The sequence below is a fragment of the Myxocyprinus asiaticus genome, chromosome 18 (genome assembly GCF_019703515.2).
Source record: "Myxocyprinus asiaticus isolate MX2 ecotype Aquarium Trade chromosome 18, UBuf_Myxa_2, whole genome shotgun sequence".
Lineage (NCBI taxonomy): Eukaryota > Metazoa > Chordata > Actinopteri > Cypriniformes > Catostomidae > Myxocyprinus > Myxocyprinus asiaticus.
In genome coordinates this window covers 33,019,282-33,042,794 of record NC_059361.1, presented here as the reverse complement: position 1 = coordinate 33,042,794, position 23,513 = coordinate 33,019,282, and the positions used below count along the sequence as shown (strand labels likewise).

At 40.5% G+C, this 23,513-nt stretch overlaps 1 protein-coding gene across 4 annotated transcripts in view; it reads right to left on the bottom strand.

Moving 5' to 3' along the window:
- Positions 1–1,368: 1,368 nt before the first annotated feature.
- The window catches only part of secisbp2l (SECIS binding protein 2-like), a 44,271-nt gene continuing 22,126 nt past the window's right edge, over positions 1,369–23,513 (bottom strand). For 3 of the 4 annotated variants that reach the window (XM_051723970.1, XM_051723974.1, XM_051723971.1), the window contains 15 exons: positions 23,033–23,165; positions 22,063–22,283; positions 21,926–21,950; positions 21,394–21,503; positions 21,181–21,279; positions 21,013–21,105; positions 20,746–20,913; positions 14,943–15,084; positions 14,049–14,203; positions 13,822–13,942; positions 13,555–13,717; positions 10,032–10,252; positions 6,595–6,749; positions 6,288–6,507; positions 1,369–4,135 (listed from right to left, as the gene is read on the bottom strand). In XM_051723970.1, the coding sequence (XP_051579930.1) occupies positions 3,561–4,135; positions 6,288–6,507; positions 6,595–6,749; positions 10,032–10,252; positions 13,555–13,717; positions 13,822–13,942; positions 14,049–14,203; positions 14,943–15,084; positions 20,746–20,913; positions 21,013–21,105; positions 21,181–21,279; positions 21,394–21,503; positions 21,926–21,950; positions 22,063–22,283; positions 23,033–23,165 (2,601 nt within the window). In that variant the 3' untranslated portion in view covers positions 1,369–3,560. The remainder of the gene's footprint in view (positions 4,136–6,287; positions 6,508–6,594; positions 6,750–10,031; positions 10,253–13,554; positions 13,718–13,821; positions 13,943–14,048; positions 14,204–14,942; positions 15,085–20,745; positions 20,914–21,012; positions 21,106–21,180; positions 21,280–21,393; positions 21,504–21,925; positions 21,951–22,062; positions 22,284–23,032; positions 23,166–23,513) is intronic. The other variant, XM_051723972.1, reaches the window with a different exon arrangement.

Here is a 23,513-nt window from a genome sequence, read left to right as displayed (position 1 = left end):
GAAATGTACCTATTTCCAATGAGAAAACGGGCGAATGTGTGTCTTTTCGTTCACAAAGTCAGAAAAAAACAACATATGAATCCAAATTATCAAGCATTTATACTAAAATAATATTCAAAGCCTTGTTGGTCCATAATGGTAACAAGTACTCGTCTCTTCCCCTGGCTCAGTCGGTGCACCTCAAAGAGGATTACAACAGCATCAAGACCTTGCTGGACGCCTTGAGCTATGATGAGTAAGGCTGGGAGGTCATAGGAGACTTCAAAATGGTGGCATTCCTGATGGGTCTCCAAGGTATTTTTACCAAGTTTCCCTGCTATCTTTGCCTTTGGGACAGCACGGACACCAAGGTGCACTACCACAATCGGGACTGGCCACAGCAGACCGAGTTCTCTGTGGGGAGGAACAACGTCAAGTGGGAGCTACTGTTGGATCCCCGGAAGGTGCTGATGCCACCACTGCACATCAAATTGGGCCTTATGAAACAATTTGTCAGAGCTCTAGATAAGGAGTCAGCAGCCTTCAAGTACCTTCAAGACTTCTTCCCTAAGCTGTCTGAGGCAAAGGTCAAAGCTGGTGTCTTCGTTGGACCACAGATAAAGAAGGATTTTGGATTCATATGTTGTTTTTTTCTGACTTTGTGAACGAAAAGACACAAATTCTCCCGTTTTCTCATTGGAAATAGGTACATTTCAAAATATCACTGTCCTGGTCACAAAAGCAAAGTTTGTGGGGAATAATAGCCATTTTCTATACTTTTGAGGCATAAGCAATTAGGAAATAACACTTACTACCCAGGAACCAAAATTGTGTTACATAGTGTTACCACTAAAACGCGTGGAGATGTTCTGGAGGGTCAAAAAGCCATCTCAAAAGTTTTTCAGGGAGAGAGTAGTCCTCCACTGCAAGCTCACATTCAGGTCTGGTTCCATTCTGGTATAGAATGCCCACTTTTCACAATCCAATCAATTTCTGATTAATAAAATCAAGCCAAGCCTTACATTTGTTTTCCCTTTGCATTTCCAAAATATAATTTCTTATATAACGGAACGCTAAAAAACGAAGCATACCTGGGCCTTTAGTCTTATGGATTACTTTTATGCTGCCTTTGCTTTTTGGAGCTTCAAAGTTTTGCTCACCATTCACTTTCATTGTATGAACCTACAGAGCTGAAATATTCTTCTAAAAATCTCTGTCTGTGTTCAGTAGAAGAAAGTAAGTCATACACATCTGGGATGGCATGAGGGTGAGTAAATGATGAGAGAATTTTCATTTTTGGGTGAACTATCAATTTAAGCCTCCAAACACACATTCGTTTTGCAAGTCTTCACGACTCATAATCACTTATCAAACACATAGTAGAGCAGGTAGTTTACTGGAAACAGTTTAATTGTATTAACAATAAGTCAACAGTTACTGCATGTACAGATGAAAAGACGCTGTGACTTAATAATAAATGCTGAAAATGACACGTCAAAGATGGGTGCTAGACTCACATTAGTTACTAAAGCATGTTCACGTTTATGTACATAGTGCAAAAGACATGCCAATGAAAGTCACTCTAAACACAGAAAGAGAAAGATACACACTGATCCATTAGCTCCACATCAACCCAAACACAGCGGTGCCAGAGTTCTGCTACAGGAAGCTTATTACACTGAGATGTTGCTCCAGAACATTTCAACTGTTTACACGAGGAAAAACAATCTCAACTGTTGCGTTTCATTGGACCTGACGGCTCTGAAACACCCGATTTACCCTCATGTTAGTCATTAATTAACCCTTTCATATAAACAGTTACCAAGAAATCATTAATGTACATTATGACAAACATATGCCGAGATAACACCATTATAATGTAATATAACCTTCATTTGGAGTTTGAAGAGGTTTATCATCAGGATTCATTTCTCAAAAACACACACCCGTTAATACTAAAGATGGAGAAAGACCAGAGGACATCAGAGGGAATAAGGGTTAGACAGAGTTTTGCACTAATACACATGCGCACAGTGGAAGTCAGGTGGATGAATCTCATGCCTGGCTCATATTTCACCCCAAAATCAAACGAAAACAATGAGAAATTATATTTTGCATAAAGAAAATGAAGCCTATTTTTAGAAATAATTACGTTTTTTTTTTTTTTTTTGGCATTGTGACATTACATCACAAACACATTCCCAAACATTCTCATTATTAAAACACTACTGTAATTTTTTAAAATATTGGTATTTGTCACTATCATTTGTTGTGCTGCTGTTGATGCTGCTGATTTAAAACCATAGTATTACAATAATCTTACTGTATTTTACAATACAGTACTGAATATAATGAGAAACACTTTTGAGAAGAATTTATGGGAAAATGTTGTGAAATTGTTGTGAAAATAATGTTACAATGCAAAAAACCTTAATGGCCCTAATGGAGTTTTTTTTTTTATTTATTTTTTTTTTACACAATATTTTTGGAGTGAACTGTTACCTGGCCATGTTTTCATGAGACTCACTCAGGTTCAGATGTTCAGTGTCTAATTGGACGGGTCGCTGCAGCAGCTGTGACTGACGATTCTGAGGTCCATCTGAACCGGGACAGTTTACCAGTTGATACTGACCTAAAACTGCTGCCGTCCAAACCAAAAGCACCAGAATACAGTACAGCAATTTACCAATATAAACTACCTGCACAAAATGATCTAACCAGTAAAACTAGTACCAGGAGAAAATAAATCCACCTACAGGTATAAGACTCAGAGACAGAACAAATTATAAACATAACAGGGAGAAACACCCTCAAAACCAGCTGATCTGATTTAATTCAAGCACGATAAATAGAAGCGAAAAAGACTGAATATTAGAAACATTTAAACATGTTATTTACAGCAGGATTCGTTCATTTGTTCATGACATTAGTTCTGCACGAATCGCTCACACATCTAGTCGTCTGTTGTTTTTGTCTGCAGGTTTTATTAATTGTTTGTGTTTGTTTAGGTCGTGTGTACTGGATTCTTACTGTCCGTTAAACCAAACACACACTCAGACAAGAAATGGTGAGCGACCTGCAGAAAGAGACGTGTGTGTGTGTATGTGGAGGGATGGATGCAGTTCTGTTCCAAACCGCTATGACTTTCTTTGTGGAACACAAAAGATGATGTTTAGGGAGCTTCAGAAGAGGAGAAGATTGAATAGTAAATACAAATTTAAATTTAGGTCTTTTCCTCAGGACTTTGAACATAGCATATAAGTCATATGGTTCTTTAACAGCGTTTTTTTGTCCTTTTTGGCAGCACCTGGTCACTGTATGCTTTCACTGTATGGAAAACAGCAGCGTGAAGAGAATAAACATCTGTTTTTGTGGTCCACAGAATAAAGTCAGTCATACAGGTTTCAAACTCCATGAAGGTGAGTAAATTATGAATTTTCATTTTGGGTGAACTATTCCTTTACAGCTGTGCGGCTACAGAGAGTCTGTGTGTGTGTTGGTCTGTCCATTTCAATTTCCTGAGTCAATGTTTGTGTTTTGTGAAACAGAGAAACTTTGGGTAATGAGGTGTGTGTGGTCGCTCAGCCCGTGTGTGTGGATGGTTCAGGTGTGTGTTTGACATCAGCCGCCGGTTCAGCGAGATCAGATGAGTCGAGCTCTTCCTCATCGCTTAGATGCCCCTCCTCATCTTCATCTTCCTCGGTGCTGCCGTCGCTCGGTCTGTGCAGCTGCAGATTCTCCAGCGTTTTGGAGACCCACGACTCAATCCTGCAGCTGAGGGGGGGCACCTGCACTGAGAGGGGCTCGGGGGTGTAGTCCTCTTCCTCCTCCTCATCCTCGTCCTCCTCCTCCAGCATGCCAGGCACCAGTGTGCTGGTGGTGCTGGTGATGGAGGAGTTGAGCAGGTCTCGGCAGCTGCCGTCCAGAGAGCCAGTCTCTGTGCTCTGCTGAGACGCCCACTCCAAACGGTCATCTGTGCGAGACTCCTCCCTCTCTGGAGCTCGAGCAGCCGCAGGGTTCAAGCTTGGGTTCTGGTTGGATGCTGGCTGTGGTGGGGGTGATGTGACCTCTCTCTCTTTATTGGTCGCTCTGATGGGTTCAAACTCCGGCGATTCTGGCGTGTCTGTGTTTTCCACCATCGTCCTCCAGTTGGTCTCTGCACACAGCAGATAATACATGTTACTCACTTGCTCACGGCTTAATAAACGCATTACTGCCACTGCGATCAAGACCTGATGAAAACTTTAAAAGTATTTCCTAATAAAAAGCAGTCGCTTTACTTAAGGAAAACTCTTTATAATGAAAGTCAACTGATATGAGCAAAAACTACAGATCTGTGAATTTCACTCAATTCAGAAAGAAAAACAATTTAAGTAGCCTAAATGAATTAAATTACAATAATGGAACTGTAATTACTATAAAAAGTGGAGTTTATTTGTAGCATCATCATCTGTGTGTAGTGACCTAGTTTTTTGTGGTAAACAGCTGCTGCTAGTACTCGCTGTGATACTCACATTAATGACTCAAATGTGGTTCGATCAAACAAACAAACCAAGCGTGAACACAAAGGTGGAGTAAGACTCTTGTACTATATACACCGATCAGCCACAACATTAAAACCACCTGCCTAATATCATGTAGGTCCCCTTCATGCTGCCAAAACAGCTCTGACCCATCAAGGCATGGACTCCACAAGACCTCTGAAGGTGTCCTGTGGTATCTGGCACAAAGACTTTTAAGTCCTATAAGTTGCGAGGTGGGGCCTCCATATATCGGACTTGTTGGTCCAGCACATCCCATAGATGCTCAATCGGATTTAGATCTGGGGAATTTGGAGGCCACCTTGAACTCGTGGTCATGTTCCTCACACCATTCCTGAACAATTTTTGCAGTGTCAGGGCACATTATCCTGCTGAAAGAGGCCACTGCCATCAGCAAATACCGTTGCCCTGAAGGGGTGTATGTGGTCTGTAGCAATCTTTAGGTAGGTAGTACGTGTCAAAGTAACACCCACATGAATGCCAGGACCCAAGGTTTCCAAGCAGAACATTACCCAGAGCATCAAACTGCCTCCACCGGCCTGCCGTCTTCCCATGGTGCATCCTGCTACCATCTCTTCCCCAGGTAAACGATGCACACGCACCTGGCTGTCCACATGATCTAAAAAAAACGTGATTCATCAGACCTGGCCACCTTCTTCCATTGCTCCATGGTTCAGTTCTGATGCTCATGTGCCCATTGTAGGCGCTTTCGGCAGTGGACAGGGGTCAGCATGTGCACTCTGACCAGTCTGTGGCTACGCAGCCCCATACGCAGCAAGCTGCAATGCACTGTGTGTTCTGACACCTTTCTATCATGGCCAGCATTAAGTTTTTCAGCAATTTGTGCTCTAGTAGCTCTTCTGTGGGATCACCAGACGGGCCAGCCTTCGATCTCCACATGTATCAATGAGCCTTGGGCACCCATGACCCTGTCGCCGGTTCACCGGTTGTCCTCCCTTGAACCATTTTTGGAAGGTACTAATCACTGCATAACAGGAACACCCCACAAGACCGGCTGTTTTGGAGATGCTCTGACCCAGTTGACTAGCCATCACAATTTGGCCCATGTCAAAGTCGCTCAGATCCTTATGCTTGCCCATTTTTCCTGCTTCCAACACATGAAATTCAAGAACTGACTTTTCACTTGCTGCCTAAATATCCCACCCCTTTACAGGTTCCATTGTAACAAGATACTAAATGTTATTCACTTCACCTGTCAGTGGTTTTCATGTTGTGGCTGATCAGTGTATATTAGGGCTGCAAAATTAATCGGAATCGCAATAAAATCACGATACGTGCACTTTTTGTTTTTACTCAGAATTCCGTGATATTTAATTTGCCATTCTGATCCATGCACATCTTGCACACAGATGGGATCTCGCTAATCAGAATGCAATGTGCAAAAAATTTACCAGTGAGAATACAAAACAGAAATCGGAAAAATAAAAAGGCATAAAGAAACAACTGATGCTATCATCTATCACTTATGCAAAGTTAATTATTTTACTCTTGAAATGTGTTTTGAATCCTTGAAATGTTTCAATGTAAAATGTATGAAGGAAAAACATTTGCCAAAATCTCTCTCTCTCTCTCTTACATATATATAAATCATATATTGAAGTCGATATGATTTTTTTGTCCATATTGCACAGCCCTAGTATGCAGACTGCTATTCCTGCAGAAAAACAATTTAAAAGCAGCACAGTCGGATGCAAAACGCGTTTGGTATGAATGGCCCCTAAAGTGTCTGTGAAGTGTATGTTTTACCGTATTCTTTCTCGTTGACCTCTGAGATGGGTTCTGATATGACGCTGCAGAAGGAGATGGCGCTGGCAGCAGAAGGGTTTCTGGAGTGGCCCATGTGATGTGTGACCTTCTTGACATTCTTCAGGGCCTCCTCTGCCTGCTCCTGCTCCAGAGCGCTTACCATGTCCTTATATGCTCTCCGTGCCTCTTCTGTCAGAGATACGACCTTATTAAACAGACCCTGAACACACAAACCACAAATACAAATTGGTTAATACAAGAGTGTGAGTGTACATATGTAATAGTGTGAGAATGTGTGTGTCTGTACCTCTGCTCCAGAGTAGTTAAATATCCCCACTACACTCACAGGAACAAGTTTATTCACACAGCGGCCCAGAGCTTTACGGCCCAGAGCAAACACAAATGGGATCTCCTGTTCCCTTGCCATGGCGATCACGTTATAAAGAGCCTCATCCAGTCCACCTGCACACACACATAGAAAAATAGTTAAACGTGATTCGCCGTGTGAATCTATGCGATTCGCTTCACCCTTTATGAAGTATGTGGAAGCTTTGGTACTTGCTGAAAAGTTCTATAAACAGCACTGACAACTGAGCAATTAATATTTGAAATTACTAGTAAAAACTAGTAAAAAGTTTGTGGATACCCCCCTTTTAATTAAAGAGATTTTAATCGAGACGTAAGCTTCATTTACATAATCGACGACAAGCAGGAGGGAGGCAGACTGACATTAGCGTCTGCCAGAGGGAGGTTGTTAATCCCCTGACTGTCGGGACTCCCTGTTGATTTAAAGGATTAGTTCACCCAAAAATTAACATTCAGCCATTGTTTACTCACCCCTGTGTTGTTATAACCCCATATTACTTTTTCTTTTCCTTAACACAAAGGGAGAAATTGTGAAAAAAAAATTCTCAGTGATGTCATACAATGACAGTTTATGGTGACCGTCTCTTCAAGCTTCAAAGGACACAAAAGTATAATTCAGAAGTCTACTAAATTATTCCATGAGACTCATGATTGTTATGAAAGCATACGATAAGGTTGGCGAAAAACAATCTGATATGTAATGTATTACTTAGTAAAAATGTTCACTGACCGTTATTCTACTGTGCGTGTTCATGAGTCTGCACGCGAGCTTTAGAGCTCTTTGCACAAGAACAACAGTAGTTACACAGCACGTGCAAGATGGGGCGTTTAAGCGAAAAATTTCGTTTCGCTTCAATAGGACCATCAGCGATATTAACAACAGAAACACAACATAAACCAGAGAACAGAACTTACAAACAGTTTGTAGTGGAATAGATGCATTTCAGTGGAGTCCTCCATCAAACAGAGAGATGGGGCTGAAGGTAGCTACAGTCACACCGTGTCCTACTCAAGACACCAAACGACACACAATAAAAGTAATCATTTCTATGTAAATCACAGTTTTTTGTCCTAAGCAGCTGCGACGAGCAACGGGACATTCTGTCGATCATTTGGTTTTATATATGCCATTGCGCACGTTAACCCTGTCCGCTATGAACTGGCACCGGTCCAAAATGCGATGTGTAGTGTGAGCGTGAGGCGACTGTCTGTGTTCCGTGACTGCTTTCGGGTCCTTGAATAAGGTATAACTTGCTACAGCCGGTGGAGTTTACGGTGCCCCCCTCGGGTAATACGGTGCCCCCCTTGGGAATTGCTGCCCTAGCAGACTGTGTAATATGCGTATAGGAAGCGGTGGTACCGGTAGCTACCTTCAGCCTCCTCCATCACACTTTTTGATTGAGGACTCCGATTCAAACAAATAAGGCTGGGCATTAAAATGCATCTGTTCTTCCACTACAAACTCTTCAGACATGTTTGTAAGTTCTGTTCTCTGTTTGTGTGCAGCTATGTTTTGGTTTCTGTTGTTAAAGGAATAGTTCACCTAAAAACGAAAATGCTCACATCATTTTCTCACCCTCATTCCATCCCAGATGTTTATGACTTACTTTCTTCTGCAGAACACAACTGAAGATTTTTAGAAGAATATCTCAGCTCTGTTGGTCCCTACAATGCAAGTGAATGGGTGCCAAAATTTTGACACTCCAAAAAGCACATAAAGGCAGCATAAAAGTAATTCATAAGACTCCAGTAGTTAAATCCATATCTTCAGAAGTGATATGATATTTAAGTCCATTTTTGCTAGAAATTCTTCTCCCTGCCCAGTAGGGGGCATATGCATGACAAATGAGAATCACCAAAAACACTAGAAGAATGTGAAAAGTGGATATTGACTGAGCAGGGAGGAGAATTTATAGTAAATATTGACTACAATATTGATCTGTTTCTCACCCACACCTATCATATCGCTTCTGAAGACATTGATTTAACCACTGGAGTCTTATGGATTACTTTTATGCTGACCTATGTGATTTTTGGAGCTTCAAAATATTGGCACCCATTCACTTGCATTGTATGGACCTACAGAGCTGAGATATTCATCTAAAAATCTTGTGTTCTGCTGAAGAAAGAAAGTCACACACATCCGGGGTGGGATAAGGGTGAGTAAATGAGATAATGAAATGATGATTCATTTTTGGGTGAACTATCCCTTTAGTATCACTGGTGGTCCTGTTGAAACGAAAACGATTTTCGCTTGAACGCCCAATCTCGCGCATGCTGAATAACCACTGTTTCTCTCGTGCAAAGAGCTCTAAAGCTCGCGTGCAGACTCATGAACATGCACAGTAGAATAACAGTCAGTGAAAATTTTTACTCAATAAAACATTTGATTTTGATTTGTTTCGCACCAAACCTTATCGTATGCTTTCATAACAATCATGAGCTCATTGAATAATTTATTAGACTTCTGAATTATACTTTTGTGTCCTTTTGAAGCTTGAAGAGGTGGTCACCATAAACTGCCATTGTATGACATCAAAACAAATTTTCACAATTTCTCACTTTGTGTTAAGAAAAAGAATGTAAGTCATATGGGGTTATAAAAACACAGGGGTGAGTTAACAATGACTGAATTGTGATATTTGGGTGAACTATCCCTTTAATAGTTCTGGCATCTGGGAAAGCACATCAAACAAGATAGAAAAAATCGTTCAGCTGCTGGGCCAGACTCTTGTTGCTTCATCAAGTGACCAATATGCTGCTTCTTTTACTGAAGAACTGACAAGACGTCATGCTGATCTGAACGTTTTCATCAGCGATCGCACTCAGATGCTAATCTTCATAAACGCTAATTGTAATCCATAGTGATTCTGTCACCAAGTGTCTTTCCTGTGTTTGTCTCCTACACTAAAATGACTAATTAAATCAGAAAGCGGAGGCACTACAGTCTGTTTTTATTGAACAATTTCTTTACTCACTGAAAGCTGCATATGGATATAGGCCTATGTGTTCTCAAGGGGATAAATACACAAGTCACACACTTTCACAAGGTAAAGTTACTCCATGAATCACACCCTTAATCACTCCTTTACAACTGTTTATGTTCAAAAGGTACTCCTGTTGATATTTTGGCAAGAGAACACCTTTCCAGAAGAGTGGAAGATGTTATAGCAGCAAAGAGTGGAATTAATCCATATTGGTTTGAAAATAAATGTTCAACAAGCACATATAAATGTTATTGTTCAGGTGTACACAAACTTCTGGCCATATAGTGTATGCATCAATAGAGAGTTATTGACTGTATCTTTGCATGTAGGAGATAATTACAAGTCATAATTGTTGTTGTATGAGGACTGAGTTTGTATGTGTCTCTCTGACCTTTGGCTTGGATCTTCTCACAGTTTGGTGAGATGATGACACACTTGATGTTGTGTAGTTTCATGTGTTTGGTGACCTCTCTGAGGCCCATCACCAGTCTGCGTTTGGCTTTGGCTTTGCTCGGCTCCTTCTGATGCACTCGCTCCTGGAAGCGCACCAACTCCTGCAGGAGCATCGTCACGCTTTCATCGATCTCCTTACTCAACACCTGATTACAGTACCTGACAGAGATACAGGACTTCAGGATACAGGTGCTTGACTCAACATAAAACCACTTTGTGTAAATACTAGTGCTGTCAGTCGATTCATAAAAAAACAAAAAAACAAAAACATTTTTTGTAGTTAATCGCAATTAATCGCATATTTTGAAAGTGCAGAAATTTGAATCTATAGAGACTTCTTTTCCTGTCAAAATACATTTATTTCCATCTAAGATAAGAAAACAATATGTAACAATAATGGTTTGCTATAGTATCCCAAATAAAGCCTTCCACAGTATAAAGACAAAAATGCACTAAAATAGCAACAATTCAAGTAACATTAAAAATTCCCCAAAGTCTAAGTGGGAGTTTGAGTAATTGAAAGAACTAGTCCCCACATAGTTTGCATATTCATTGTAATGGGCTTTAAATCTCTTAAACTCTCATCCTCCACAATATTAATCTGCTGGTAGACTGTGGCTATCCGCTTTCCTACATCATGAAGTCACGTTCATGATTCACATCACAGAGTCAATGCCAGCGTCAAGTGTCGCTTTGAACTCCACATGAAAAGCGCTTGCAGACAAAAACGTCTCATTTGCGTTTTCGTGATGGTTAAGATTTGACGTGCTTCTGTGGTAATTAAAATGTGCCTTACTTAGGCTGAAAACTAATTGATTTCTATCACAAGTTCCCCATCTCGACTTATTTTGTACATCAAATAGCATTAAGAGGTTCTTTCTCCATCATTTTATCACTGACAGGGAAGCGCTGTTGTGTGTGTGTGTGTTGTGAAGTGGGCATCAGTGTAATGACTCCGGGCTAACACATTACAAAGGTTCCACCCTTGAAACAAGTGTTTATGCTGGTTTATGTTGTATTAACGGTAAACGCGTTAATCATTAAGAAAAATAAACATTCAACTTTAATTAATCACGTGCGTTAAGGCCTTAATTCTGACAGCTCTAGTAAAAACAGACAGATGTATAAATTCCCCTTGCACACACTCCATTGAGGAGAACAGAGCTTTGTTCTGTCTCAAACCTACTGGATATGGTAGTATGGTTGGCCAAACCTACTCAGAGATTCAAGAAAGAGCAACACAAAGACTCATCTGAGATGTGACAGAAAAAGAATGTGAGCAGGAGTATCAGACAGAGAGAAATTCTCAGTTTAATCTACAATAAAGTTTTCCAACATTTTGTCTTTCTAATAGGCTCAGCCATCTGCCCACAAACACATATTTAATGTATACATGTACATACACTCACCGGCCACTTTATTATGTACATCTACTTATTCATGCAATTATCTAATCAGCCAATTATTTGGCAGCAGTGTAATGTATAAAATCATGCACATACGGATTAGGAGCTTTAGTTAATGTTCACATCAACCAACAGAATGGGAAAAAAATTTGATCTCAGTGATTTAGACCATGGCATGATTGTTGGTGCCAGACGGGCTTGTTTGAGTATTTCTGTAACTGCTGATCGACTGGGATTTTCACATGCAACAGTCTCTAGAGTGCAAAAAGAATGGTGCGAAACAAGAAATAAAAAACAACCATTGAGCGGCAGTTCTGTGGACGGAAACGCCTTGTTGATGAGAGAGGTCAACGGAGAATAACCAGACTGGTTCGAGCTGACAGAAAGGCTGCGGTAACTTATCTAACCACTCTGTACAATTGTAATGAGCACAATAGCATCTTAGAATGCACAACATGTCGAACCTTGAGGCAGATGGGCTACAACAGCAGCAGACTACGTTGGCTTCCATTTCTGTCAGCCAAGAACAGAAAACTGAGGCTGCATTGGGCCTACCATTTGTGTACCTCAGCAGAAATCGAGATTCATCAGACCAGGCGATGTTTTTCCAATCGTCTACTGTCCTGTTTTGGTGAGCCTATGCCCACTGTAGTCTCAGTTTCCTGTTCTAAGCTGACAGTAGTGGTACCCGGATGGTTCTTATGCTGCTGTAGCCCATCCACCTCAATGTCTGATGTGTTTTATGTTCAGAAATGCTTTTCTGCATAGAACTGTTGTATCGTATGGTTATTAAGGTTACTGTCACCATTCTGTCAGCTTGGACCAGTCTGGCCATTCTCCTCTGAACTCTGTCATTAACAAGCCGTTTTCGCCCACAGAACTGCCGCTCGCTGGATGTTTTTTGTTTTTCGCACCATTCTCTTTACACTCTAGAGACTGTTGTGCATGAAAATCCCAGGAGATCAGCAGTTACAGAAATACTCAAACCAGCCCGTCTGGCACCAACAATCATGCCACGGTCTGAGTCACATTTTTTTCCCCATTCTAATGGTGTTTGTGAACATTAACTGAAGCTCCTGACCCATATCTGCATGATTTTATACATTACACTGCTGCCACATGATTGGCTGATTAGATAATAGCATAAGTAGATGTACAGGTGTATCTAATAAAGTGGCCGGTGCGTGTATATATTAGAGCTGTCCGAATTAGCGCATTAACACATGCGATTAATAAAAAAAGTTTAACGCATCAATTTTTCTTAATCATGATTAAGAAAAATGTACCCTTAATAAAGCATAAACACTTGTTGGAAAGACGGAACCTTTGTGATGTGTATACTGATGCACACTGAAAGGACCTCTTAATGCTATTTGATGTACAAAACAAGCCCAGAAGGGACTTGTGATAGAAATCAAGTATTTTTCAGCCTATGTAAGGCGCATTTTAATTATCACAGAAGCACGCCAAGTCTTAATTATCACCATAACGCAGAATGGGACGTTTTTGTCTGCAAGCGCTTTTCAAAGCGGCACTGACACACAAGACGCTAATCATGAACGACTGCTGTAGGAAAGCAAATAGCCACAGTCTTCCGGCAGATTAACATCGTGGAGGATGAGTCTAAAAGATTTAATGCTCATTACAATGAAAATGCAACCTATTTGGGGACTAGTTCTTTCAATTAGTCAACCTCCTACTTAGACTTTGGTAAACGTTTGATGTTAGTTGAATTGGTGCTATTTTAGTGCATTTCTATCTTTACACTGTGGAAAGCTTTGTTCGGGAAATTGTAATAAAGCGTTATATTGTTACAAATTGTTTTCTTTCCTAAGATGGAAATAAATGCATTTTGACAGGAAAATAAGTATATACTGTATAGTGTCATATTTCAGCACTTTCAAAATTTGCGATTAATCGCAATTAACTACAAAATATTATGCAATTAATCGCGATTAACATTTTTAATCAACTGAAAGCACAAATATGTACATATTACAATTAAATCGATGCCCTCACTAATAAAGGGAAACCAACAAGTGTGTGTACACTTACTCTCTAAACCTACGGCTGTGTATTTTGGTGATGGCAGTTGCAGCCATGGGACTACCGATCCCCGAGCTCACCGGAGACCCCTGAGATACGGGCGTGATGCTGTATGGAGAATTCTGACTCGCTGGAGAGAGAGATGCATCACTGGGAACACTGAGACCATTCTCTACAACACACACAAAAGAGAGATGAGAACCGCCGCTCTCTTCTTAATTTTTGAGCTGGAACTATCTTTTATAGGTTTGTGTGTGTATGTGCTTGTGAGCGTACCATCTTGCTCCTGTGTGAGTGTGTCAGAGAAGTTCAGACTGTCTCTCTGCTCATCAGCTCCAGATGCAGTGACATCTGCAGAACTCTTGCCTTTCTTCACCTCACGCTCCTGCAGAATGATCTAAACACACACAGAGCTAGTTAATGTTGTGTGATATCATATAGTTTCATGCTCATTGTTGAGTTGTGTGATGTCATATCCTGTCACGTCTTGTGATCTAGAGCACCTTCTTCATAGCGGTGGTCTTCTTGACTCTGGGAATCTCTCGTTCCTTTCCTCTCTTGATGCGGGGGGCGCTGGAGTCCAAGATGTTGTGTGGGGGGGTGTATGGCACTCGACTGCTGGTGCTGTCTTTACTGTGTAGAGCGCTCATTGTACCAACTGACCAATACACAGACAAAATCATAAACATCTCATATTACATATACTATATACATTTGACTGTGTGTACCTTTGTGAAAGCTCTATTCACACCAAACACAAATTTTCAACTGCAACAAGAATTTTGCAACAATAACCTGAAGACCCCTTCATACCAAATATGAAAGTTTGTCCTGCAAATAACGTAGGTATATTCTTTTTACTTTCTCAGCGGAAAAAAAAAACACTTGCAGTTTTCATTGGCGATAATGTTTGGCCAACACATTGCAAGCGTCAGTCCTGTTGTGCATACTTAACAGGCATTCTTGTGTTACTGTGGCGGTAACAATACTTAGTACTCAAGGGGGAGATAGAGTTTCCTTCAAATGTCTGTGTCATTAAACCAGAAGTGTTGTTCTTATTAAGGCAGATAGCAATAAACATGTCATGTTTAACTAACTTGCTCAAGATTCTCTTCTGTTGATCCACCAGGACTGTAGTTTAACAGAAACAGAAAACTGACTGTAGAAGACGATGCCAACACCTGCTATAGTGCACCTTGTGGCAATGCAGAGAATGCAAAGTGTTCTTGTGTTACAGGTTAAGATGAATTAATTCAGACACATTAAAAAAAAGAGCAACACATGAAATCAAGTTTATAGCTAGAAGCATTTGCATTTTGTACTTGCGTAGTTTGATTTGGGCTTTAGTGTCAATAGGTCTTTAGACAATGGTTTAGTTTATGTGCACGCATGTGTACCTGTATAAGTCAGTGGTTTGGTGTTATTGAGTTGTCGAGCTCTCATGGCCTGCTGCTGTTTCTCTAGTGCTGCCAACATGTCACCCAGATCCAACTGTACTGGGGTCCGGCTCTTCTTACCTGCTGCTTTAGAAAGAGCCTCCTACACACACACACACACACACACACACACACACACACACACACACACACACACACACACACACAGGTATCAATACATTAGTGAGGACATTTCATATAGGCAATGGTTTACAGTGGTAAGAAAAAGAATGTGAACCCTTTGGAATTAGCTGGTTTTCTGCATTAATTGGTGATAAAATGTGAACTCAAATTAGAGTCAGAAGTTGGCAAACCTGGCATCCAATTAATGAAACGAGATTGGAGGTGTGGGTTGGAGATAATCTGACTTATAAAAAGCACTCAAACATTTTGAGTTTGCCATTTACAAGAAGCATCTGCTGACATGGACCATGCCTCACAAAAAAGAGATTTCAGAACCTATGATCAAGAAGTTTTGCTTTGCACTAAACTAGAAAGGGTTACAAAGTTATCTCGAAGAGCTTAGATATTCATCTGTCCACAGTTAGACAAACTGGCTATAAATGGATACGATTTAGTACTGTGGCTACATTCCCTAGAAGTGGATGTCCAGCTAAGAAAAATCCAAAGGGAACACCAAAGACTGCTCAGTGAGGTAAAAAAAGAACCCTAGACTGAGAGCTTATGACTTGAAGGAATCATTAGAACTGGTTAACATTACTGTTCATGAGTCTCTGTTCATCTGAGTCTCTCAATTACTGAGGAGCACTTAAAATGCCCTCAAATCACTTTTTGCAACATGTTTCACTATATTTTCAAACATTTGGCTCTCAAAAGTATAGCCAAACCAGCACACATACACAAACGTTTGTTTTTCTATCATGGTTGGGACTTTCCATCGATACCTATTGTTTTTATTACAGGTCTACCGATTGTGGATTTTGCCAATATCGCTAACTAAGGTGGTAGAAAAGGCCGATAACACAGGGTTTCTGCAGGTTTTATGAAGCTAAATTTAAGACTTTTTTAAAGAACTTTTTAAGACCAACAAAAGGAAATTTAAGGATTAAATTTAAGAGAAAATGTTGTCACATCTCTCTCTAAATGTAAATTCCTAGGGAGCACAAGAACAGTCATACAGTATATACTGTATACAGTAGTAATACTTCAAAGTTTAAAAACGGAACTTAACAGATCTCCATTACTTTTTAAATCATTTTACAACTTGAGCAGGAGCAACTTGTAAAAGGCTTGAATACCTCTGCCCCTAACCACCAGAATGTGGAAATAACTTTTTTTTTTTTTTTTTTGGAATCTAAATCCCTTATCCTAGCCAAAAATATAGAAATGTTCAGAAATGTACACACTGTGTCACTCAGTGGACATGATTCACGAATGGCAAAAAGACATGCCAAGGTTGGAGTCAGCACAAAAATGTGGATTATCTTTTGATCTATAGGTGGTGCTGTCTCCAAACTGGTTCAGGACATGATGTCAATGATGCATATCAAATTTCTTATAAATCCGACAATGCATTCAAAAGATATTTAACTTTTTGATTAAAATAAATGTGCCAGAGAGGCTGTATGGCAGATATGGGTATCCTTGAAATCCTCATGACCCAAGGAATCCATATAGGACTGGACGATATGTACAAATTATTTTATCGATAATTGCCTTAAAAAATAGGGTCGTGAATATTTTTGCTTTAAAAATTTTATTCATTTATTGAAACACGAAAAACAAAAGACATTTCTAAATTCAAATTGCACTTTAAACTAAACAAAAAAGCACTAAAATAATGAAATGATAAAAAGAATCTTATTTAACCACCTCCCCAAATCCAAACATTTACCATCTCCAACAGCCCCATTTGCCAGCACGCAAGTATTCGTAAATGACACCAGGTGGAAAATTACTAATAGCCTACAGATTAAGAACTAAAGACAATCATAAATGAAAAGACAATAATAATCATAATAAATAAGCCTATAAATTCCCTTGTGCTCCCAAAATAATGCCGCAAAATGTGTGTTCTTATTGAATTTGTGTTTGTATTGCATTTTGGTAATACAAAATGCTGCCTAAAGAAATGAAAATCGAACTCAATTTTAGGTTCAAGGTGAACGTGTCCTTTATTACTTTATGATTTAATCACTATCGTCTTTGTTTCTTTAATATATAATTTGATATATATTATTGAACCTGCAGAATTGCATTCACAATGCATGCTAACCGCGTGGATATAAACTAAATTCACAGCACCTCCTGAGATGATTGGAGATAATTTGCAGCATTCTCTTAGATGACATTATTCTTGGAAACAGTTCTCAGACAAATGAAACAGAGAAATAAAGAGTGAAAACTCTTTACATGCGCTTGTTACACGAGACAGACTTGTGCTGCATGCCGACATGCGTGTGTTCCACATGACAGGCCTCTGAACAAACAGTGAATCAGACACATGCACTGATGGCTTTTCTTTTGTCTGTTCTTAAAATATAATAAAGAGTGTTTCTTCAAGCGCATGTCTTTGTGACTAACAGCATTTCTTGTTCTTGTAAGGCTGCCCGCCTGTTGCTGGTAGATGAGCACATGAAATACACTTGGACGAGGAACTTGAGAACTGGATTCAGCCTCGTCTGATTTTGCATGTAGCGGGTGCTAGTTTCACACCCTGGACTACTGTTTAATATATTTGGCGACTTCCCAGATCCATGGAATTGCCATTTCTCAATATTATCGATCATCGTCTGTCAATGAGTGTCGCAATCGGCCTCGGGAACTTTGAAAGACATTGTTGATATCCGATAACATCGTCCTATCGCCCAGCCCTAAATCCATAGACAGCAAACGTATGATTTTAGGACATTATGTGCATCAAAACTTATGGTGGCTCAGCGGTTAAGGCTCTGGGTTACTGACCAGAAGGTCGGGGGTTCAAGCCCAAGCCTAAGATGCCATTGTTGGGCCCTTGAGCAAGGCCCTTGACCCAATCTGCTCCAGGGGCACCGTATCATGGCTGGCCCTGTGCTCTGACCCCAGTTTAGCTGGGATATGCGAAAAAAAGAATTTCACTGTATATGTTAAAAAATTTATAATGTGTGACAAAAAATAAAGGCTTCTTCTGATGAAGCATACCAAGTGTAGTTTCAATATGACAAACCATTGGCAAGATATAGCCTCACTTCCTGTTTTATGTCAACCTCGTTAAATTTGTGTTAACGTAACTTCAAAATACAATTTTGGTTAATTCATTCTGTGCGTATCAGTCTGGAGATTATTTTGAGATACTGTTTAGGCAAATCGGGCAAAGTTTGCAGGAATAAGTAGCAAATAAACTATAAACATCAATTCAAGATGGTGGACACTGTAATGGGATGAGTTTCAATTTAAGTGGTCCATTTGTATCTTCAGGAGGAGTGTAATTACATGCAAAAATTATTTCCACAAATCTGGTATGGGACTATTCATACTCAAAAATTACTCTACACTTTAAAACGACTTAAACGTAACAAGAAACCAATCCTTCATGCAACATTTATTATGACCTCATGAATTATGAATTTAAGACTTCTTGTTCTGATTTAAGACCTTTAAGGCCTTAATTTGCGAAAGGGCAATGTAAGACTTTTTAAGACTTTTTTCAGACCTGCAGAAACCCTGTAACAGATTAATTGGCCAATAGTTTTTAAAATTGATTCATAGAATGTTACAACATTTTCTTAGTTGGCTCAGATACAGAGGCCAGAGTACAAAATTAGTAAAATCCCAGATGTAGTTCATTTTTCAACCAAAATCTCAATAATAATCAGAAAAAAAGAAGACTGGGTGCATAACATGGGACTTTTTATTTTTTATCCCCTTTTCTACCCAATTTGGAATGCCCAATGCCCACTACTTATTAGGTCCTCGTGGTGGTGTGGTTACTCGCCTAAATCCGGGTGGTGGAGGACAAATATTAGTTGCCTCTGCTTCGGAGTCAATCCGTGCATCTTATCATGTGGCTTGCTGTGCATGACACCTCGGAGACTCACAGCATGTGGAGGCTCATGCTATTCTCCACGATCCACACACAACTTACCACGTGCCCCATTGAGAGCGAGAACCACTAATCGCGACCACGAGGAGGTTACCCCATGTGACTCTACCCTCCCTAGCAACCGGGCCAATTTGGTTGCTTAGGAGACCTGGACATACACTATATTGCCAAAAGTATTTGCTCACCCATCCAAATAATTGAATTCAGGTGTTCCAATCACTTCCATGGCCACAGGTGTATAAAATGAAGCACCTAGGCATGCAGACTGCTTCTACAAACATTTGTGAAAGAATGGGCCACTCTCAGGAGCTCAGTGAATTCCAGCGTGGTACTGTGATAGGATGCCACCTGTGCAACAAGTCCAGTCGTGAAATTTCTCGCTACTAAATATTCCACAGTCAACTGTCAGTGGTATTATAACAAAGTGGAAGCGATTGGGAATGACAGCAACTCAGCCACGAAGTGGTAGGCCATGTAAAATGACAGAGCGGGGTCAGCGGATGCTGAGGTGCATAGTGTGCAGAGATCGCCAACTTTCTGCAGAATCAATCGCTACAGACCTCCAAAGTTCATGTGGCCTTCAGATTAGCTCAAGAACAGTGCGTAGAGAGCTTCATGGAATGGGTTTCCATGGCCAAGCAGCTGCATCCAAGCCATACATCACCAAGTGCAATGCAAAGCGTCGGATGCAGTGGTGTAAAGCACGCCACCACTGGACTCTAGAGCAGTGGAGACGCGTTCTCTGGAGTGACGAATCATGCTTCTCCATCTGGCAATCTGATGGACGAGTCTGGGTTTGGCGGTTGCCAGGAGAACGGTACTTGTCTGACTGCATTGTGCCAACTGTGAAATTTGGTGGAGGGGGGATTATGGTGTGGGGTTGTTTTTCAGGAGCTGGGCTTGGCCCCTTAGTTCCAGTGAAAGGAACTCTGAATGCTTCAGCATACCAAGAGATTTTGGACAATTCCATGCTCCCAACTTTGTGGGAACAGTTTGGGGATGGCCCCTTCCTGTTCCAACATGACTGTGCACCAGTGCACAAAGCAAGGTCCATAAAGACATGGATGAGCAAGTTTGGTGTGGAAGAACTTGACTGGCCTGCACAGAGTCCTGACCTCAACCCGATAGAGCACCTTTGGGATGAATTAGAGCGAAGACTGCGAGCCAGGCCTTCTCGTCCAACATCAGTGTCTGACCTCACAAATGCGCTTCTGGAAGAATGGTCAAAAATTCCCATAAACACACTCCTAAACCTTGTGGAAAGCCTTCCCAGAAGAGTTGAAGCTGTTATAGCTGCAAAGGGTGGGCTGACATCATATTAAACCCTATGGATTAAGAATGGGATGTCACTTAAGTTCATATGCGTCTAAAGGCAGATGAGCGAATACTTTTGGCAATATAGTGTATGTGCTGACGAGGGACATTTCCATATAGTTGCATTTTTCTTAGCATGTCCTTGATTCAATTTAAAAAACTTTATTATCAGATGAATAATAAAAAAAATTAAAAAAATACCTGCAACTATCGGCAAAGATTTTCACAGATAACTGACAGTTCCAAAAAGCAACTGATTAATTTTACCGATTAATCGGTAAAACCAATATATACTACCTCTAGTTTTCATACTGGGCTAATTATGTTTTTTATCCCCTAAATGTAACCCTCACACAAACCTCTCTGTGTTTGTACATTTTACAAGCATTTTTGTTTCTTTGTGTGTACCTGTAGTTTCTTCTGCTCCATACTAATCTCTGAATACTCCTGTGCTGTGGCGAGGGCGGCGGCGAGAGCTTTCTTCCTTTGACTCTTGGCTCTTTTCGGCACAGAGCTGGTGATGGGGATTGGTGTCTGAACGATACTAATCGGAGAATTCTCTGGAAGTTTATCCAGCTAAAAACACACACAAAAACACAACACACACAGGCTTAGAGTGGGGTCTCGGTATTTGGTTCTGATTTGATTTTCTCTCTGGTTCTGTGAAACACTGACCAGGTTTTTGGGCAGTTTGGCCTGTGCTGCAGGTTCTGGTTTACTCCGCTGAGCAACGCCACCTGTGGCCAGATCAGGAAACTCTTCCTCATCCTACATAGCAGGAAGCACTCCATTAGACAGACAGACATACATACAGATAGATACATATTATCAGTGTCTGTGTACCTGAAAGTACAGTGGTTCAGGTGTGAGATGTGTGTTGGGGGTCTGTGATGACATAGGCTGTGATGTCCTCTGTCCTCCTCCACGACCTCCAAAACTCATCTGGATGCAGGATGAGATGATATAGAATAATAGACATTAATGACATACAATATTACACAATTGTTACATGAATGCAGTGATGTCACATATGTGTAAACATGGCGAGTGTGTTACCTGTGAGTAGTTCCTCTGCTCAGGTGTTTTACTGCCTCTGTGGTACAACACAGATCTGTCTGTCCATGCTTTCTGAGTGACATGTGATCCAAAATTCCCCCAGCTAACAGCTGTACTCACACACACGCGCGCGCGCGCGCGCACACACACACACACACACACACACACACACACACACACACACACACACACACACACACACACACACACACACACACACACACACACACGTGTTTAAAATAGTGGTTGGCCGATGTATAATATAATTTATTCACAGCAAATTGTTCACAAAATGTGTTAATTTACATGAACATTTTTTACATAATCATAATTCACTAATAAATATTTAAAAATAATAAATGTGCACTATGACAAGGCTGTTTGTAGATTTTGGAACTGGTTCTGAGCACTTTAAGCACATTTATCAGCCGATGCCAATGATCTCAAAATGGACATATATCAGCAGATTATGGCTGATATATCATTATCATGCTACGGTCACACATGAGAGTTCAGTTGCGAGATATCTTACCTGTCATGACGCCTGTGTCCACATTCTGCAGACAGACACAAGCACACACGAGATTAGAAAACCTACATACACTGCAGTAATTAAAATCTGAAACAGACACGTGTCTCCGGCCAGAGCTGCACAGGAGCTGCGCATACCGTTGAAGCTGTATGTTGATTGGTTGAGGTGGTGGCGGCTGTCTGGTTGTGTTTGGGGCTGCAGTAGCCGCTGTCACTGTCAATGTCGGCCTCACTGGCTCCCTGCTCACTGGACGACTCCTGCTGTGATGTGCGTCTATGAAGAGCTTTAGTCTTCCACTGCAGAACACTCGTCTGATCAGATGAACATCTGCCGTTGTTGCACGTCTCACCTGGGAAATCTGAACAAACAGACAGACAGACAGACACACACACACACACACACCAGGGTTATTATAGTCTTCAGTTTATAATTCAGTTTTATTTCCATTTTAATTTCAATTCATCCTTACAATTTATGTTTCACACTTTGACGTCTCTCATCATACAGTATTTCGTTTTTATATTAGTATCAGTATTTAGGGCTGCCAAAGTTAAGGTGATGTCATTTAAATATTTTTAATGAAGTTAGTTTTCTAACTCTTCAAACTCTTAAATCCCCTTATGAAAAAAAAAAAGCTGTTCCATGTACATCTGAAAAACAATTCTCCTCGTGTTCTGTCACCGGACAGCAATTACAAGTAATCTTTCCGTCGCCTTCAAAGGAATGCAATGTGAAGGTTGTAAAAAGAAACATTTATCTTTAACAACACTATCAAAGTGGATAGCAGACACAAAAATGCCACTACAACATGGGCCACTATCTTGATTGTTTTGGGTTGAATGAATTACATGACTGCGTCACATATGTCATAGTTTTCAGATTGCCAAAATGTCAAGAAAAAGATGTGTTGTCAAACGAAAACTTAGTGTAGACGTGGCCTTACTTTTTGTTAGCGAAAACACACTGATACAAACACACATACAGTCTCTTTTGGTCCTGAAACATTGTCAACATTCCAGTGTGAGGTGTTTAGTTTATGTTTTTCAGGCCCTCTGCATGGGTTAAAGGTCAAGGGTCAGTTAAGGATTAAAAGAGTCAGTTTTGTACCTGTCTGCTGTGCTGCATCCACCAGCAGCACCGTCTTGGATCTTCCATCAGGTCCGGCTGCGCCCACCTCCTTCTGCACCGCCACACTACGCATCACAGGGCGCTTGCCTCTCATTGGCTGAGAGATTGGCTGCTGTAAACAAAGGCAAATGACACAGCAGCATTTGTTTAGAATATTTGAATTTGTTTCCTAGAAAACTCAATGGAGGCATGCATCTTTTAATTCTTGTGTTTGGAGATCTCTTTATGTGTTCAGAATAGAACTAGCATACTGCATACTATATACTGTATTCTGTCCATCTTTTAAAAAGCTGTGACATGACTACTAGTTATCAATTTGGAAATACAATTATTTAGCATTTTGAAATCCACCTTTATGTAAAAATATCGTAACTATTATTTTACAGTCCGATCAAATTTGTACAAATGTAGAAAGCATACCTACTGGGCACAGAATACATAATGCATGCAATAGAGTAGG